Source organism: Canis aureus, chromosome 14 (genome assembly GCF_053574225.1).
Source record: "Canis aureus isolate CA01 chromosome 14, VMU_Caureus_v.1.0, whole genome shotgun sequence".
In the NCBI taxonomy this organism is placed as follows: Eukaryota; Metazoa; Chordata; class Mammalia; order Carnivora; family Canidae; genus Canis; species Canis aureus.
Window position 1 is genome coordinate 25,334,063 of NC_135624.1, and position 14,381 is coordinate 25,348,443.

A 14,381-nucleotide genomic window follows, 5' to 3' on the forward strand; every position below is an offset into this window, starting at 1 on the left:
GTTTCCATGGAGGGGCTGGTGTATGTGCGTGTGTGTCCGAGTGAATGTGGCAGAAAGTTAAGAGCTGGACTCTGCCTGTGGTAATAGCCAATCAAACCTTCATGGAGAGCACCTGGGTGGCTCAGCTGGCCACAGGCCTGCCTTCACCTTGGGTCATGATCTCAGAATCCTGGGATCAAGCCCTGTGTCAGGCTTCCTGCTCAGCAGGGAGACTGCTTCTGGCTTTGCCACTCCCCCCACTCGCTCACTCTCTCTCAAATAAATAAATAACATCTTAAAAAACCAAAAACTAAGCAAAATTAACCTTCATGGAGAAGCGCTAAGTTCTTTCCTTGGTCCCTTCAGGAATTTGGTGGTACATGGTGATTTTCATGCCCATAGTTTTCCAAGAATGATTTTCTTTGGTCTTAAATTTAAAATAGTCATCTTCAGCCTCCTGCCTTGAACAGAGAGATTTCCTTCTTATAAACAAGGCAAGTGCCACCCAGAGAGGTTGAGAAACTTATTTAAGTTCACATAGCTCATGATTGGGGGAGAAGGGGCCATACTTTTGGTCTTTTGTCTCCCATCAAAGGGGTTTTTCCATCAGATCATTTTGCAGCTCATTTGAGGTGACCCCCTGAAGTAAACAAATTGAATTGTGTCCTCTGCTTGTGTTTTGCAGAGTGTTTCAACACACATTGCATTTGTGCATGTTTAGGTGCATGAAGTGTTCTCCAGCTCACAGCAACCTTGTGGGCCCCCCTGGTCCTCTAACACATTTGTGTTCCCTGCTTGGGGTTGTGTACGTGGTAGCTGTTGACTTTGGAGTCTGTTAAACATGGGTTACATTCTGCTACAAGTAAGCTGTGTAGCTTTATGAAGGTGGCTTAATGGCTCTGATCCCAGTTTTTCTACCAAACAATAATAACCCTTGACTCTCAGTGGCCTTTAAAAGAGTAAACACACAGCACTTGGCACATGGTCTACGCAAGCATGTAGTTGACACTCAGAACACATTCGCTTCCTCCCTCTCCCCCATGATAACCATTTTAGCAATGGAGATGTCCTAAATGTATTTAATTTCTTTTTTTTTTTTTTTCTGGAGTAACAAGAAGCATATGAGAGGAACTCTCCAACGGCCTCATTTAAATTCATTTACACTTTCGTGATCACTGTGGACCCTCTGACATTTGATCAGAATGAACCTCTTAACACTTTATAGCTCCGAGGGAAATGAAGCAATAAGTGATCTTGCCTGTTCAGATTAATGAGAATGATTAAAACAATGGTGCCAGGGAGACTTACCCTTGCTTCCCTGATCCAGAGATGACCTTTATTATTGCTTGCCATTTATGTAACTGGCACTTCATTTTGCCAAGTGCTTTGTAGTCACTTTTTATTAGGTACTTCCACCGCAGTGCCATGATTTAGACTGGTTTTATTACCTCCTGTATGGCTATGGTAAACAAAAGAAGAGGATGATGGAATATTCCCTCCAGCTTCTAGCATCGTAGAGCTTCTGCTAGAAGCCTTCCGTATGTAGATGCTTTCTTCAGGGTGTTTTTAATTGTTACTCAGGGACAGAATTTGCTGGCTCAATCCTTCATGTTCTAGTAGGCAAAGTAGAGGGCTCCAGTCCCCAAGCAGGGGTCTGGGGAATCCCTCTCTGAGACATCATTGTATGAGGATGCCCCTGATGTCCCTGTCCTTGCCTGCTATTAGTCTTCCTTGCTTCTGACATAAATTGATACATTTCTTTGTTTATTGGCTGTCTCTCATCTCCCCACAAGAAGCTAAGCTCCCTTTGAGCAGGAACTTGGTCTAGTATGTCCAATGCTGCATCCTCAGAACCTACAACAAGGCCTGGCACAGAGCAGAAAGATGCTCAGCAAGTATTTGTAGAGTGAATGAATGAAAAAATGGATAAACAAACCTGTCAATTTCCAGGCAGATTTAATGGGGCCCTGTCACTCTGCATCATCCTGAGGTGGTATATGTCCATAGACTTTGGCATTTCCTCATTTTCTTAATTCACAGCACCTGGCACACAGAAAATGTATAATAAATGTCATATAAACAAATGAATACATAAAAGAATGAATGAATGAACAAAGAAACAATAAGACATCTTGGCTCTGAATCTTAGAGGTACTGAGTGTGTCAACAAGGCTCAATTTTAACCATTTCATGATGCTTTCTTTCTCTTTTTAAAAGTAATCTCTACATTCAACATGGGGCTCAAACTCACAATCCCAAGATCAAGAGTCGTATGCTCTACTGACCTAGCTCGCCAAACTCCCCAATGCTTTCTTTTTCTCAACCATCATTGTATTTAGAGGTAGTATCCCACTGACTCCCAAGTTGGTATAAGCCTACTGTCTCCCTAAGTGACTGGAAGTCCAACAATGGTGAACTGTTTCTGGTAGTTCTTTTATGATGGCTCCAGTGAAAATCAGGAGAGGTTCATTTGTGAACACTCCTCTTGGGAAGATGGACCAAAGCAACTGAGTCTTCTCTCACAGTTGCCAGAGTAGTTAAGCACTTAATAAATCCTTCTTCGGTGACAGCAGCCTTGTGATGGCCAACCTCAGAGATAGTGGATGGAGGCTTCCTTGTGAAACACCTCCAGAATATTAAGCCCGGTTTGGAATCTACATCTTGGAGCTCTAAGCAATACTATGCCGTCTGATGGAAGACACACAGATTTATTCCCCACACGGCCATATCTCCAGCCTGTTAGAGGTGCTTCAGTCCATTCGTTACAGGCAGTGGAGCTGTGGTGCCTCTCTGCCTCTCCCTCGGGAGGTTTAATTGACTGGGGGGCTGTGCTGGGATGTCAGAGGCTGCCACACTGGATAGTGAAAACCAAGGCTAGTGAATCTGACCACAAGGGCAGCAAACCAGACAGGCCTGTGGACACAGAGGGAAATAATGGGCATTCCATTCTCCCTTTCTTCCCACCTCCTCTTGGTCCCTCCATCACTAACTGCACCTGTCCCAGGGCAGCCAGAGTTGGGAACAGCTGGAGAACCCTGGTGTGTTTTTTATTTTGTTTTCAAGACACTTCCCTAAATTCACTCCAAATTTACTTCTTTTTTCTTTTCCACCAACTTTTAATTTAAATTCTGGCAAGCTAACATACAGTGCAATATTAGCTTCAGGTATAGAATACAGTGATTCGTCCCTTATATACAACACTCAGTACTCATCAGTGCAAGTACCCTCCTTAATTATCTTTTGTAATGCTCATCAGCATGGATAATGCATCATTCCCAGGAAATCCCACGGCACTGCTTTTCCTTTGAACACATCTCATTGGTGTGGTATCATGGAAAGAGCTCAGAACTAGTCATCAAGGAACTGGTCCTGACCCTACTGTGACCTGACTTATGGTCTAGGAAAGTCACTTCCGTTCTCTGGATTTCAATTTCCTTATCTGTAAAATGAAGGGATTGGATATGGTGATTCCTGAGATCCCTTCCTGTTCCAGAAGACATTTATTGCTTACTCTCTGCAGTTGAAGCCAGGCCTCTCAGCAATGCAGAGATGGAGGAAGGTCCTGTGTCTCAGAATTTTGCAGAGATGGCATTGCAGTCCTGCGATTCTGTTTTCAGAATTTTCCATCTTCAAAAGCCTTTTTGTTTAAAACAAACTCAGCTGGAATTGCTTCATGAAGCAATAATGGAGGGGAAAAGAAATGGCAATTCATTGGGTACCAGTTGAATACCTGCAAGCTAAATGTGCACTTTGTATAAACAGTATCACATTTAATGACTATGGTATATTATAAAGAAGATATATTGATCCCCATTTACACATAGCGAGGCCAAGAGGGATGAAATAATTTTCCCAACATTTTACACCTGGGAGGTTGCAGATTCAAATCTAAAAATGGAAATCAGTTCTGTTTGAGACTAAACCCCCAGGTTTTTCATGCCCATCTTGCTGTCACCCAAAACAAAGACTGTAGGACATGACCCATGGAAAGGAAGATTATTGGCTGCTGGAAATTCATGGTGGAATTGGAAACTGATTAAGTCTCAATGAAACATTAAACCAAATAAATACCTACTGAGTATTCGCTGAGTTGCTGAGTGTTTAGTGAGTTCCTATGAACCACAGGCTAGCTAGGAGCAAAGCGGGGAGACGTCCCCTATATAGCCAGATGTTGTTGGACTCCTAATGCCTTTCCTTGGACCACAGGTCATTTGAGATCCAGGCCACATTCCCAAAGGACTCCCTGCTCTCCATCCTGATCTACGACCATGACATGATAGGGACAGATGACCTAATTGGGGAGACCAAGATTGACCTGGAAAACCGTTTCTACAGCAGACACCGAGCCATTTGTGGCTTGCAGAGCCAGTATGAGATGTAAGTTCTTCCTGCAAGGGGCAGGGGAGGGGGACACAGCTGGGTCCGGCCAAAGCTCAGCTTGAATGTCTCAGAGGGGTTCCACCTCAGCAGAGCTGGTTTGGGAAACCATGTGCTGCCCTTGAGGGTGGTTGGGGCTGGGGAGGCAGCACTGATTTAGAACCCAGGGGAGGTTCTTCAAGAGTCAAGAGCTGAATCAACATGTTCACTCAATCAGCTGGGCCTGGTGGGCAGAGTTGCAGGTGAAGAATGATATTAGAGGAAGAATAATAGAACACAAATGCCAATATCCCAGTTAAGTGTAACGAACATTCATGAGTGCTTATGATATACCAGACACTGTATCTCATTCAGTTCTCTCAAAGCCCATTGAGGTGTTATCCCTACCTTACCATTAGGGAGGAATGGACCAGCTCTCACTCTTTACAATGATTTTAGACTCTACTTCATTAAAAATTTTTTTTTCAAAAAATTTTATTCACATATTTGAGAGAGAGAGAGAGATTGAAAGAGCATGCACATGAGCAAAAGGAAAGGCAGAGGGAAAGGGAGAAGCAGACTCACCACTGAGCAGGGAGCCCAATGAAGGACCCTCACTCAGATCAGGACCTGAGCCAGACACTTAACCGACTGAGCCATCCAGGTGCCTCTCTGCTTTATTTTATTTTATTTTATTTTATTTTATTTTATTTTATATATTTTTAAGATAGATTTATTTATTTATTTATTTATTTATTTATTTATTTATTTATTTATGAGAGACAGAGAGAGAGAGAGAGGCAGAGATATAGACAGAGGGAGAAGCAGGCTCCATGCAGGGAGCCTGACGTGGGACTCAATCCCAGGTCTCCAGGATCACGCCCTGGGCTGAAGGCGGCACTAAACCACTGGGCCACCCGGGCTGTCCTGCTTTATTTTAAAATACAGACTACGAGCTTAATTTTTTAAGTGTGTTTTATCTTAAGAAAAATCTTAAGAATTTCAGCCAGAAAAATATAAGAACATTCATTAGATTTCCATGGTGTAATTTTAGAAATGTTTTTCTTGAATGTAAAATAATATATATTCATTGCAGAAAATTGAGAAAATACTGAAAGTACAAAATTATGCTCAAATTATTCCACCCAGACATAATTTATGTAAAAAATTAACTATTTCATTTTAGTATCTTTCCTATGTTGTTTTTCCCTGAAGTTGGCCTCACACTATCCATGTCATTTTATAAGCTGCTAGTGGCATCTACTCTTGTATCTTAAGCATTCTGTAGGGTCTTTAACTATTTTTTAAAATCATTATTTTTTTAATATTTAATGTATTTATTCATGAGAGACACAGAGAGAGAGAGAGGTAGAAACGCAGGCAGAGGGAGAAGCAGGCTCCATACAGGGAGCCTGACGTGGGACTCGATCCCGGGTCTTCAGGATCATGTCCTGGGCTGGAGGCAGGCACCAAACTGCTGAGCCACCCAGGGACCCCCGAAATCATTATTTTGATAGCCTAGAAATCCAGTTCAGTTTTGGGCCCTTGTAAACCCTGAGGTATTTACAATCCCAAGTACCTGAAAAGGTGCCATTCAGAGAATGATTAGTTGTTCTCCCTCTGAAATCAGGAAAGGAAGCCACAGGCCAAGATGGTGCCTCTTCTGTTCCTGACAGTGGAACCACCAAGAAGCAGAAGAGATGGCTCTTCTGTAAGGGACAGAACAAAAGTACACAAGAACCTCGTGCAAAGAAATCCAAACAGAATGCAGATGGCTGACTGCCAAAGCGTAGTTTGGGAGGGGAAGCAAGGAGCAACTACTTAATGAGGACAGGGTTTTCTTTTCGGGTGATGAAAAGTTTGGGGAACTAGGTAGGGGTAGTGGTAGTACAAGATTATGAATGTACTACATGCCACTGAATTGGTCCATTTTATATTTATGTGAATGCCACTTCAGTTTTTTTTAAGGTACATGTCTTAAAAAACACAACCAAACAAAAACTATCTGCAAAGGATTTTTATGTCAAGCTGCTCAGAAGTCCTGCCTTTCATACAAGTATGCAGATGCAGAGGTATGAACCAGAAAAGAGAGAAAACAAAACAACGAATATTACCCCAAGTGCATAGAATATGGCAAGAAATCTGAAGGAAACCACAGATCATACTTAGGTGGTCTTTTTACTAGATACTTTGAGTATGTCCTCCCAGGAGAAGGCAGGCCTCGCCCTACCCATCCTTCCCCTTCTTTTCAGAGAAGGATACAACGCCTGGAGAGACACATCCAAACCCACTGAAATCCTCACAAAGCTCTGCAAAGACAACCAACTGGATGGACCCTACTTTTGTCCTGGGAAGATACAGATAGGAAATCAGGTCTTTTCTGGAAAAACAGTCTTCATGGAGGAGGATACTGGTAACTCCCACAATGTATCCTGCTGACATGCTCTTCTTTCGAAATGCCTGTTTCTGGTGGTATCTGTGGCTGGGGATAGTGGCCATCTATTGTAAACTAATCACGCTCATGGGTAGGAACTTCGGAAAAGTAAGGAGGATAAAGAAAATCACTCAGAATCCCCAAATTCGGAGATAAGCATGCTGCATGCTGGTGTATTTCCACAGTCTGTGTGTGTGTGTCTGATATTTTCATAGACTTGGAAGTGTACCATATATAGTTCTGTATCCTGCCTTTTCTATTTCCAATAGATTGTGATGCTTTTCCTTTGTTCTTTGAGACTGTCATTGATAATACTCCTTTTTATGGTTGTGTCATTTAGTTGCATTCTGTCCATTGTTTTTTGTAGTGACACGATGCCACCTTGAACTTCCTTATACATATTTTTGCATATTTCTGAAATTTCTATAGCATATATCACACAAATGGGATTGTCGTGTTCAAAGGTAGGCAGTAACCTTAAAATGAATATTATATAAAAATAAATAATTGGACACATACCAAATTACCCCAAGAAATAGTATACCGACAACTCTCTTATTTCAGCACCAGGAAGCAGATTTTCCATATAAGCATCAGGGGGATATACCAGGAAGATCCCAGAGAGGCTTTCATAAATTTAGGATGAGAAAAAAAGCCACCTTTACTTTACTTAATGATACAAAACAATTCTCGTAATAACATTCCCGTCCATTTGATGCAAATCAGTAAGTGCAGACCTATAAATATGCAAAACATAGGTTCAGAATTTCTGATGCAAAGCACCCAATTAAGGACATATCACTGGGTGTTTTCACAGTGTTATGGTGATCCCACCACTTTGATGCCTAAATTTCTTTCACCTTGTTATTTTGACCCTAAGAACCTCTTGAAGGTTTTTGCATGTAGAGTAATTGACATTTAGATAAGATATTAATGACCTATTAATGAATTTATCTTGAGAAAAATATTTTTTCACAATATACTTTCTTAGGCCAATTTAATTCCTTGGTCAGTATTCTACATTTCATGATGAAACCATATATATATATATATATATATATATATATATATATATATATATATATATATTTTTTTTTTTTTTTTTTTTTTGCCCAACAAAAATCTGAAATGATGTTCCTTTCAGTTGGTCAAGAACCAATTAAACTTTATGTTCACAGATTATGTTTACAGATTTTAGTTCACAGATCATGTGTTTATCCCCATCAACTTTTACTGATTGTAATTATTGCTATTGGGAGATTGTGTGTGTGTGTGTGTGTGTGTGTGTGTGTCCTTTTAAAAAAACTGAATTCAACTTCCCTGTGTCAAATTTGGCCATTCTAAACTTTATCAAAAAGATTTGATTTTTTTCCAACATCTTTTGTGTTATTTTTGCAAGTACTTTTTCTATCACTAGTTTTTATTATGTATCACCTTCTTTGGTAAGATAACCAATTCGAGAATCTTCCCTATGAGTAGGTGTGTTGGTGGGAAGACCTCCATGAACAGATACTGTGCGAACTTCACTACCTTATTCAGGACCACCCTGGTCCACAATGCCCTCTCCTACTATGGTGTTAGCAGTCTTATAACTCCAGGAAATATATCCTTTCTAGTACCTCAAAGCCAAGCTTGCAGTTCTTAGGCTCTTTAGGAATGAGATTCAAGGGGCAGATGGAGCCCTGAACTCAGACCTTGACTGCTCTCTGGTCTTCTTGTCGACCCGTCTCACTTTCAGCTCTCTAAACCTCCTGTCTCCTTCTCATCCTCTCCCCCTACCTCTTTCCATTTTCTTTTTGCCCTTTTTGTCTTTTTTCAGTTTTAATCTCTCCCTGTGCCTCGGTTCATTTAAATTAAACCTTTAAGGGAGCATTTAAAAGTGTGCCTGACAGACCATCACTGTTCCATTACGGGAACCTATATCTGACAAATGTCTTTATTTTTTCTCTTCCCTGCAGAGCAGATGGTGGAGTCTTATGAGCACCTGGCCCTCAGGGTTTTACACTCATGGGAGGATATGCCAGAGGTTGGGTGTAGACTGGTTCCTGAGCACATAGAAAGTCGGCCGCTGTACCACAAGGATAAGCCAGGAATGGAGCAGGTAGAGGCCGAGATGGTTCTGGCTCCAGTAGGAGTGTTCATCCCCAAGGAACAGGACTTTATCCCTAAAAGTTAATCTCATGTGCCCTAGAATAGTGATTCTCAACCAGAGACAATTTTGCCTCCCTGCCCCCGACTTTAACAATGGCTGGAAATATTTTTGGTTGTCTCAAGTGTGTGGGGGGTGCTACTGGCGTCTAGTGGGTAGAAGTCAGACATACAACCAAACATCCCTTACTGCACAGACAGCCTCCCACACCAAAGAATTATTCAGCCCAAAATGTCAGTAATGTTGAGATTGAGAAATTCTGCCCTAAAGCAAGAGTTGGGTTTAGTGCTTTTTGCCTTTTTAATGGATTTGAGTTATCACACTCTTTTGAAAGAATGCTGATATTTGAGAAACTTCAAAACCCATCTGACATGCCCCAGACCTTGTCCAAAATCTATCAGTAACCCCACAGCCCATTAGTTTTCCCAGAGAAGCAATAGATGGTGACTTATTTTGAAGAACTGGCAAGAGGAAGCTCTGTGGAAAAAATAACCAGAGATCCGGGTTATGAGTTAGAAGGGAAGATCAACTTTATTAAGAGCCTTCCTGATACATACTTATTAATTATATTACATAATTAATAGTATGTAATATTATTCATCTTAATATAATTAATATGCAATATTAATAATATGTACTAGACTCTTTATGTAGGTTATCTCACCTAGTTAGGATCACTATAAATTTGTCTATCCAAATGATGGCCATTTTGAGAATGAAAGAGGTTGCTGTTAATAACTAAGCTGGTACAAAGGGCACCACCAGAATTTTCCTAGACAAAGAGGGGTGTATGGGTCACCTTGCCTTTATTTCCTTATACAGCCTCATTGTGTACTTACTATGATCCTTTTAAGATGAAGAAATTGAGGTTCAAAGAGTTAAAGTAACTTGCTCAAAGTTACTCAGCTATTAAGTAGTAGAGCAGGATTTCACCCAGGCTGTTTGAGTCTTAGTCCTATCCCAGCTCTGGACTCATTCACTGTGTTGCTTGGGCAAAACACATGAGCTTGACTTTGATGGAGCAGGAACACCCACACTGCCATCTCAGCAGTGGTGGGCTATAAAACTAGTGATAGCATGTGTGGGAGAGTGCCTTGAAAGAATAAGCTTTTATCAGATATAGAAGCCTGTGATTGGTTCCTGAAGTTTACTACCAGATGTTTAAAATCATTTGGTTACTGGTATCCATCATTTTGCCATGTGGCTCTTTGGTTACAAGTGAACGTTAAGGTCTCCTTAGAGACCCTAGAATTGTAACCTCCATTAATTGGTTCTTCTCTTCCCAAATACTAAACGTTTTGCTTACATTGTCCCTTCCCCAAGAAAACCATTTTCTTTTCTAGCCAAAGCCACTCCTTCACCCAATCCTACAGATCCTCCCTTCTCTGTTGAAAATGCCACTTCCTTCATAGGAAATCTCCCCTTACCATCCCAGCCCTCTTGATCACTCACCTTTGTCCGAGCTGATAGAATACTGAGAATGTATATAACACAGCTGAGCATTAAATCCACTGGGCCTTCTCCCCACACGGGCACTCAGATCCCTTACAACAAGGTAAATTCTGATGTATGGAGTTCAAAGCAATGGATGGGAGGCCTCATTCTGCTACTAATTAGCCACAGGACTCATATCATTTCTTTGCCTGCTCTAAGCCTTGGATTTTTTTTTTAATGTTTAATACAGAAATGTAGCTGGGGTAAGCACGTATGGAGATAATGATGTTAAAGCACAATGGAAACAATGACGCATGATACCTCTGACAGACAGCATTATCTTTTTAATCCTTAGGAGTTTATAGAAAAAGCAGAGTCTCTGGAGGCAACAGACAAGGGTTCAATCCAGACTCTGCTACATATTGCCTCTGTAAGCACGGGCAAGATGTTTCCTCATCTGTCAAGTAGAAATAATAACATCTACCCATTGGGGATATTGGAAGAATTCATGTAATGTTTTGTCGAGTGCATTGCACTGTGTCTACCCATAGTAGGTGCTCAATAAGGATTTGCCTGCCCTTCACCTGCTCTTAACATATGCTCTAATTCTTAATAAAAATGTAAGTTTTATTTTTGTCAACAAATATCCTAAGCATGTATAATAAGAACAATATACATATGATAAGATATGATATATAATTAACATTTATTTCTAGTAAAGGGATCTGTTAAAACCATGAATGAGAAGTTGCCCATATGACACCCCACCAAAGTTAAAGGATATCTTCTTTTTTTAACAAGGGCCGCCTGCAGATGTGGGTGGACATGTTTCCCAAAGATATGCCTCAACCTGGACCACCTGTTGACATTTCACCAAGGCAACCAAGAGGGTACGTCAGCTGCAACCCAGCTTTCAAGGAAAGAGACTATGGTAGCCTACCAAAAGATCTTGACATTTGATAAATTATATTGATTGTTGTGTTGTAACAGCAGTTACATTGATCAGTCAACACTTGATAATCACATTTCACTTTCCATCTGGCTATTTACCACAGGGATGAGTGGTAATAATGGTAGCAGTGGTGATGGTTGAAATGCTGGCCTCTGCTTTACATAGGGGCCACTGTGCCTCAGCATTTTCCAACATTCTGAAAACTTTCAGCTAATGGAAGCAATTTCTGCTCAGAAAACTTCATGTCCTTGGTGATTCCAGCTGGGACACTTGGTTTTGATGGAACCAAGATCCTGAGTGTTGATATTTTTGAACTTGGTCAAGTTGAGGAGGCCTATTGACTCACAGTAATACCAGAATCCCATAGACACCAGCTGACTCGGCTTTCAAGGTCGTCAACCTAATGCTGCCTTCTCTTATCCCAGGTACGAACTGAGAGTAACCATCTGGAACACTGAAGATGTCATTTTAGAGGATGAGAATATCTTCACAGGACAAAAATCAAGTGATATTTATGTTAAAGGGTAAGGTCATCAACATCTCCCCTCCTCCCCTCTTTGACCCCTAGCCAAACGTATGCCTCATGGAAGATACTCCACCCACTTCCTACAGAAAGAGTCCATCTAGTCACCTTATTAGATAAAGTCACTTCCTTTTTTTTTTTTTTTTTTATTTATTTATGATAGGCACACAGTGAGAGAGAGAGAGGCAGAGACACAGGCAGAGGGAGAAGCAGGCTCCATGCACCGGGAGCCTGACGTGGGATTCGATCCCAGGTCTCCAGGATCGCGCCCTGGGCCAAAGGCAGGCGCTAAACCTCTGCGCCACCCAGGGATCCCGATAAAGTCACTTCCTTTGTCAAATACTATTCAGTCATTTTGCTAAGAATTATTATCTTATGAAAATATTTTTGTGAGAAAATCATACTTTTTAAAAGATTTTATTTATTTATTCATAAGAGACAAAGAGAGCAAGAAGCAGAGACATAGGCAAAGGGAGAAGCAGGCTCCCTGCAAGGAACCCGATGAGGGACTGATCCCAGACTCCAGGATCACGCCCTGAGCCTAAGGCAGATGCTCAACTGCTGAGCCACCCAGGCATCCCTGTGAGGAAATCTTATTATGTAAACATCTCTTTCAGTTAAATGTATACCTAAGCTTCTTGAGTGACATTCAAAATACCTTTACACCTGAAGCATGTAGAGACATAGTGCAACTGATGAGAGATTCATTAAGAAGATTATAAGGCTAATACAAAGCTAAAAGTTGCACCTTCCCCTTTGCTAGTTTTACTGATAGGAAAGATGCCAACCTAGGACTCAGGAAACTACACGTGCTTGTGCTCTCTCTCTCTCTCTTTCTCCCTCTCTCAGCTGTGACACAAATGCCTTGGTAAGCTTCCCTCAAGCCCCTAGGCATGGAGGCAGATGAGGTGGTAGAGAATCAGAAGCGAAAGTGATTCAAAGATGTCCCGGGGTAAAACCCATTTCAGAAGTAGTGAGCTCATCTCAGCCTCATTTTAGTATCTCTTTGCCTTCCCCAAACAAGGAACCTTCTTCACTGGCTCCATTTCTAATATGCCATTGATTCTTGTCCATTTTGCTTCCCAAATAGCTGTCATCACTGTCCCTTTCCATCCTCACCATTCCGCCACCATAGTCTTTCTCTCCATCATTTCTTGCTGAGGCCACTGAAGTACCAATACCATGTGGATCGGCCTCTTTGTATTCACTCTTGCCTCCTACAACTTGTTCTTTATGCTGAAACATGGGTTATCCTTTCAAAATACAATCTGATCAAGTAAGTCCTGTACTTTAAACCCTTTAATGACATCCTATTTTCTCTGGACACAGATTCAGATCCCTAATATGTTCTAAAATATCCCATCTGACTGTCCCCTCCTAGCTCTCCAGCTCCATTTCACTCCTTGTTTTGTGCTCTCTAGTCATGCTAAGCTTCTTTCTCTCATTATAATATGCCACCACAGGGCCTTTGCACATGTCTTCTGGTGACTTCTACCACCTCCTCATCTCTCCATCCCCTGTCTTCTGTGGTAGTATCTCTATGAAGGCAAGGACCATCTCTGTGTGCTTCCATTACTCCTCTAGCAACTAGCTCACTCCTTGCCTCATAACAGATACCACATATATATTGGTTGAGCGAGCACCATCTTTACCTAAATAATTGCATCTGTACGCTAAGTGGTACCACTCCTCTGGGATGAAGAAGGTCTTTATCCTTCCGTGACCTGTGGGGAAGGGATATCTGCTTTCAGAAAACAAGTGGTTTGGAATTACCAGTTAGTTTGAATTAAAAGCACCTATCTTCTCAATAATTCACCAGGGATAAAGTGCTAGGGGAAGATGTATTAATGGTAGCTTACTTTATACTGGAGATGGAGGAGGATAACTAGGTAATACTAAAAGGAAATAACATTATATGTAACTTGGAGTACACAAAGCCCTTTGTAGCTATTACCTCTTGTAATTCTTCAGAGCAACCCTATCAACTAGGTCCTGTCATGGCCTCCATTTGCCAGATGAAATAAAGTCATAGGGCTTCTCCAGGGCTTTCTAGTTAGTAATGACAGAGCTAGGATTACAATCCAGGTGGGTGCAGACAGGCTTATACCCTCCATGCCACTTCGATGCAGGCCTGCTGGGTTTTGAGATACACTCTCAGAACCAGAGAGGAGGGAGCCAACCATAGACTTGAGACTGAGAGTCTAAACCAGGCCAATTGTAGAGGCCCCAGGCTAGTGGGTATCGAGGTAGCCCCAGGGAGAGAGGAAACTGATTACTTTCTCTTCACATTTCCTGAGTCTTCCCTCTTTACTACATGGGGGTTCAGGTCTACCCCAGAACAACTGGAGACATCTCTCGAACCTGGCTTAGAATTAGTCTTGTTTCTGTTTCAGACCCTTTGATTCCTGTTTCTCTCTTTCAGATTCAATGGAAAGAAAGTTCCATCTGAATCTAACTGTATCATAATTTAAAAACTACAATCTGTGACCACACTGAAATGAGTCAAATCACTCTTGATTATAGTGATGCTTGAATAATGTACTCAGGGACTCGG

General features: G+C 41.5%; 2 protein-coding genes across 9 annotated transcripts in view; one reads left to right on the forward strand and one right to left on the reverse strand.

Moving 5' to 3' along the window:
* The window catches only part of LOC144283277 (uncharacterized), a 66,484-nt gene extending 59,977 nt beyond the window's left edge, over nucleotides 1-6,507 (reverse strand). For 2 of the 5 annotated variants that reach the window (XM_077847133.1, XM_077847131.1), the window contains exons 1-4: nucleotides 5,915-6,504; nucleotides 3,491-3,648; nucleotides 1,916-2,022; nucleotides 1,288-1,438 (exon numbers count right to left, since the gene is read on the reverse strand). In XM_077847133.1, coding sequence (XP_077703259.1) covers nucleotides 1,288-1,406 — 119 coding nt within the window. In that variant the 5' untranslated portion in view covers nucleotides 1,407-1,438; nucleotides 1,916-2,022; nucleotides 3,491-3,648; nucleotides 5,915-6,504. Of the gene's footprint in view, nucleotides 1-1,287; nucleotides 1,439-1,915; nucleotides 2,023-3,490; nucleotides 3,649-5,914 lie in introns of all 5 variants that reach the window. The other 3 variants (XM_077847132.1, XM_077847137.1, XM_077847138.1) reach the window with 3 other exon arrangements.
* FER1L6 (fer-1 like family member 6) overlaps nucleotides 1-14,381 on the forward strand; it is a 156,382-nt gene that overhangs the window by 118,814 nt on the left and 23,187 nt on the right. For all 4 annotated transcript variants that reach the window (XM_077847127.1, XM_077847128.1, XM_077847130.1 and 1 more), the window contains 5 exons: nucleotides 4,186-4,356; nucleotides 6,588-6,748; nucleotides 8,728-8,870; nucleotides 11,154-11,242; nucleotides 11,730-11,828. In XM_077847127.1, coding sequence (XP_077703253.1) covers nucleotides 4,186-4,356; nucleotides 6,588-6,748; nucleotides 8,728-8,870; nucleotides 11,154-11,242; nucleotides 11,730-11,828 — 663 coding nt within the window. The remainder of the gene's footprint in view (nucleotides 1-4,185; nucleotides 4,357-6,587; nucleotides 6,749-8,727; nucleotides 8,871-11,153; nucleotides 11,243-11,729; nucleotides 11,829-14,381) is intronic.